This window comes from Mirounga angustirostris, unplaced genomic scaffold, assembly GCF_029215605.1.
Source record: "Mirounga angustirostris isolate CCGP_5_RB_7025 unplaced genomic scaffold, mMirAng1.0.hap1 SCAF_9, whole genome shotgun sequence".
Taxonomy (NCBI): Eukaryota; Metazoa; Chordata; class Mammalia; order Carnivora; family Phocidae; genus Mirounga; species Mirounga angustirostris.
In genome coordinates, this window is record NW_026991717.1 from 117,925,277 (window position 1) to 117,928,690 (window position 3,414).

Sequence of the window (3,414 nt, forward strand, 5' to 3'; positions counted from 1 at the left end):
GGCCAGGGTTGCAAAATGGTGGTAATGGAAATGTGTGCCTTGGGTGTACCCAGAGTCCCAGTCAGGAGCTTTTTACTCCATAAATCTTTTTACACAAAGAGAACTATAAAGCTCTGTCCCCTGTTACAGGTATTTTATATTATTGGTGGAGCCAATAAAGAAGGCGCGTATGTGATGCATGTCTGGGTATGTGTTTACGTGTGTACATAAGGCAGGCTAGGAATTAGGCAAATCAACCTCATAGACCTGTCCCCTGTTTCTATGGTCATATGTGGGCTTCAGTGACAGTAATTTCTAAACCAACGTCAGGACCCATGGAGGGGCCGGTGTAAGCGTCTTTGCAACAATGAAACCCATACCATCCACAGGAGATACAGAGGCTGTTGGCTAACAGCTAAGCAGAGATGCTTTGGTGTGCTTTGGGGGAGGTCCTAGAGGCCCCTGGGCGAGACGAGATTTGGCTAAGAGTTGAGACCTGAGAATTTAAGTACAATCTTGCCAGGGGCCCACAGCCTGCTAAGGATTAGCATCATTACATGCAATTTCAAAGATGCTGTTACAGAGGATCTGATGTTCCCAGCACATCCAGGGAAACATGATAGCCTAAAGCTAGAGGGGAGCTCTGAAACAATAGATTGTTTCAGGGGCCATTATGAGATGCATTACATTAATACAAACTGTCATGGAGAATTGAGCCAGGCCTGCTCACATATGAGGTCAAAAAGATTGCTCCTGCTTAAAATAGTCAGTGAATGGAGATGAAAGCGATTGGTTTTGCACGATGGGAACTCAACAAACATGTATAGCTTCACTACCACTATTACTTACTGGCTTCCAGATCCTGGTGGGTGCCAGGCCCAGAGAGGACTGAGACCGGGCTTGCAGTGATAATGGGGTTGACAGAAGTGCGGGCAAGATCATGCTATAGTGTGAGGGGGAGGGATTTTTTTTTAAAGATTTTATTTATTTATTTGATAGAGAGAGCAAGAGCACAAGCAGGGGGAGCAGCAGAGGGAGAGGGAGAAGCAGGATCCCCGCAGAGCAGGGAGCCCGAAGCGGGGCTTGATCCCAGGACCCTGGGATCATGACCTGAGCCGAAGGCAGCCGCTTAACCGACTGAGCCACCCAGGCACGGTAGGAGCTGGGGTTATAACAGTGGCAAGAGTGGAGTCCAGAGGATGATTCATTCATTCTCAGGAGGGGGCTGGTACTCGTTTTCTCCTAATTTGTCACCTAGCAAATTACCGCAAACTTAGTGGCTTAAACAACAAACATTTATTACCTCATAGTTTCTGTGTGTCAGGAGTCCAGGCACTGCTTAGCTAGATCCTCTGCTCGGGGTCTCATCAGGTTGTAATCAAGGTGTCTTTTGGCTGCATGCCTTTCTGGAGCTTGGTACTCTTCCAAGTTCATGTGGTTATTGGCAGAATTTAGTTCCTTGTGCCTGTATGATTAAAGTCCCTCTTTTTTTTTTTTTTGCAGTTTTATACCTTTATTTGACAATCAGCGATTAGTTCTCATCCACATTAACTGTCTATAGATTTTTGAAAGCCGTGACAGGTACATAGGTAACCAGTGTGTAGAGCTTGTTTGGTGAATCTTCATCCTCGTTATGTTTTCTGGACAACCGCACACGGATATGGTATGGAACATTCCTTATTCCTTTGGCCCAGACAGCTTTCTTGAGCCTGGTGTCAATGCGCACACCTGGAGTTCCCATCTCCTTCGTGGCAAATTTCCAGATCTCTCTGAGTGCCCGAGGGGCACGCTTCTTGACACCCACTCCATGGATGTGCTTGTGAATGTTGATGGTGTATTCTCTGGTCACTACCTCGTCGATGGCAGAACGGCCCTTCTTCTCGCCACCCTTCTTCTCAGGAGCCATTCTGCCAGGCCCTGGTTGGAAAGGCGATTAAAGTCCCTCTTGGGTGCCTGGGTGGCTCGGTTGTTAAGCGTCTGCCTTTGGCTCAGGTCATGATCCCAGGGTCCTGGGATCGAGCCCCGCATCGGGCTCCCTGCTCCGCAGGAAGCCTGCTTCTCCCTCTCTCACTCCCCCTGCTTGTGTTCCCTCTCTCACTGTCTCTCTCTCTGTCAAATAAATAAATAAAATCTTTTAAAAAAAAAAAAAGTCCCTCTTTTCCTTCTAGCTGTCAGTGGGGATCATCCTCAGCAACCAGAGGCCACCCTCAAGTCCTTGTCACATGGCCCCTTCCATTGGCCCTCTCACAACATGGCATCTTACTTCTTCAAGGCCAGTTGGAGATTCTCTGATTTCAGGGAGGGTCCCAACCCCTCTTTTTTTTTTTTTTTTTTAAAGATTTTATTTATCCATTTCAGAGAGAGAGAATGAGAGAGAGCACATGAGAGGGGGGAGGGGCAGAGGGAGAAGCAGACTCCCTGGCGAGCAGGGAGCCCGATGCGGGACTCGATCCTGAGACTCCAGGATCATGACCTGAGCCGAAGGCAGTCGCTTAACCAACTGAGCCACCCAGGCGCCCCTAACCCCTCTTTTGAAGGGCTCCCCTGATTCGGCCAGACCCACTGAGGATAATCTCCCTTTTGATTAACTCAACGTCAACTGATTAGGGCCATTAATTACATCGGCAAAATCCCTTTTGCCAAAATCAAGGGGGTAATATCACATCATATCCACAGGTCCTACCTACCCCACACTCAGGGGTATGCAAGGCATGTATGCGAGAGGGCAGGAATCTTGGCGGCTACCTTAGAATTCTGCCTACCAACAGTAGGGGAGGGAGCAGGGAGAGGAAAGTGCCAGGGTGGGCAACCTTTATGTCAAGTACCGAAGAATGGATTTAAGGGCTACAGGCTCTAGCACTTCAGTGTTCCAAGGAAGGGAGGCTGTTGGGAAGGGAAGAGAGAAGGGTGGGAAGAACATTATGGGGACAGAAGACTATAAATAAAGGTACAAGGGTATGAAGAAGTCTGTTCAGTGGCAAAGGAATTGTCTAGTGGGGCCATACATAGTGGTGTGGGGTGGGGTGTGGAGAAAAAGTAGATATAATATTAAGTCATGAACACCTTGTTCTTTCAACGAGTTCTGGGCCTCAATTCCTGAAACCTGACAAGGTAGGCTAGAGACAAAAACTGTCAAAAAATAAGTCCTTTCCCTGAAGGTCTCTCCCCAGGGATCCCTGACCTTACCCATCTGTGCCTCAAAGTCAAGTTGGTCTAACAGGATGAATATCCACACTGAACCCTTGTGCCCAGGCTTCTAAGGGGGACCGGATTCTAGCTTACTGAGTCAGCTTCTGGATGTTCCTTTGTGTGTGTGTGGAGAAGCCAAACAGTGGACATATTGGAAAGACTAGAGGAAGCCCGAGATGCTAGGCAATCCACACAGAAATGAAGAGCTAAGTGAGAAGAAGTTGGGAGGGGGAGAGAAACATCCAT

General features: G+C 48.1%; 1 protein-coding gene across 1 annotated transcript; it reads right to left on the reverse strand.

Moving 5' to 3' along the window:
• Window positions 1-1,464: 1,464 nt before the first annotated feature.
• On the reverse strand, window positions 1,465-2,083 carry LOC123862464 (large ribosomal subunit protein eL31-like). Its single transcript, XM_045902003.3, has one exon. It carries the CDS (start codon window positions 1,883-1,885, stop codon window positions 1,535-1,537), a length of 351 nt encoding a protein of 116 aa, XP_045757959.1. The 5' UTR covers window positions 1,886-2,083; the 3' UTR covers window positions 1,465-1,534.
• Between the last annotated feature and the right edge of the window lie 1,331 nt (window positions 2,084-3,414).

Coding starts and splice junctions, on each gene's coding strand:
- LOC123862464 (XM_045902003.3), bottom strand. CDS start 1,885: ATGGCTCCTGAGAAGAAGGGTGGCGAGAAGAAGGGCCGTTCTGCCATC.